Below are 407 nucleotides of genomic sequence, written 5' to 3' on the forward strand. Positions count from 1 at the left end.
AATCATCAAGGACCCTACTCCATCCAAGCAACTGCCATTGAAATGAAAGGGAACGTTAACGGATAGCATTTTCAAGATATTATCGACTTCCTCTATAGCGATACATCAAATGAAAACTACAACTGTTCAATTTCACTTCCGTCAATCTCTCTCTAGCATCAGAGGGCTCATCAGGACCCTGTGGCGCTAAACTACACGTTTTATGAAGTGATCTCTGCTGGGCCGTCGTCCCCCGCAGCTCTGCTCTCTCTGCACCGCCGCTGCCTGCAGCCTGGAGCCTACAGCAGCCATCTGGAGCGCTGGTTACACCACTACCAACCCAGTCAGGTGTGTGTACACACACACGCACGCACGCACGCACGTTAGTTTATCTGTTAGTGGAATTCATAAATAAAATAATGTTTTAA

At 47.4% G+C, this 407-nt stretch overlaps 1 protein-coding gene across 1 annotated transcript in view; it reads left to right on the forward strand.

Annotated features, from left to right (window-relative positions):
- Positions 1-156: 156 nt before the first annotated feature.
- Positions 157-407, forward strand: part of LOC107579436 (bifunctional heparan sulfate N-deacetylase/N-sulfotransferase 3-like) — a gene marked incomplete at its 5' end in the record, with an annotated part of 23599 nt that continues 23348 nt past the window's right edge. The window contains one exon of the mRNA XM_016265269.1: positions 157-327. Coding sequence (XP_016120755.1) covers positions 157-327 — 171 coding nt within the window. The remainder of the gene's footprint in view (positions 328-407) is intronic.

This window comes from Sinocyclocheilus grahami, unplaced genomic scaffold, assembly GCF_001515645.1.
Source record: "Sinocyclocheilus grahami isolate Dianchi unplaced genomic scaffold, SAMN03320097.WGS_v1.1 scaffold17359.1, whole genome shotgun sequence".
Classification (NCBI taxonomy): Eukaryota; Metazoa; Chordata; class Actinopteri; order Cypriniformes; family Cyprinidae; genus Sinocyclocheilus; species Sinocyclocheilus grahami.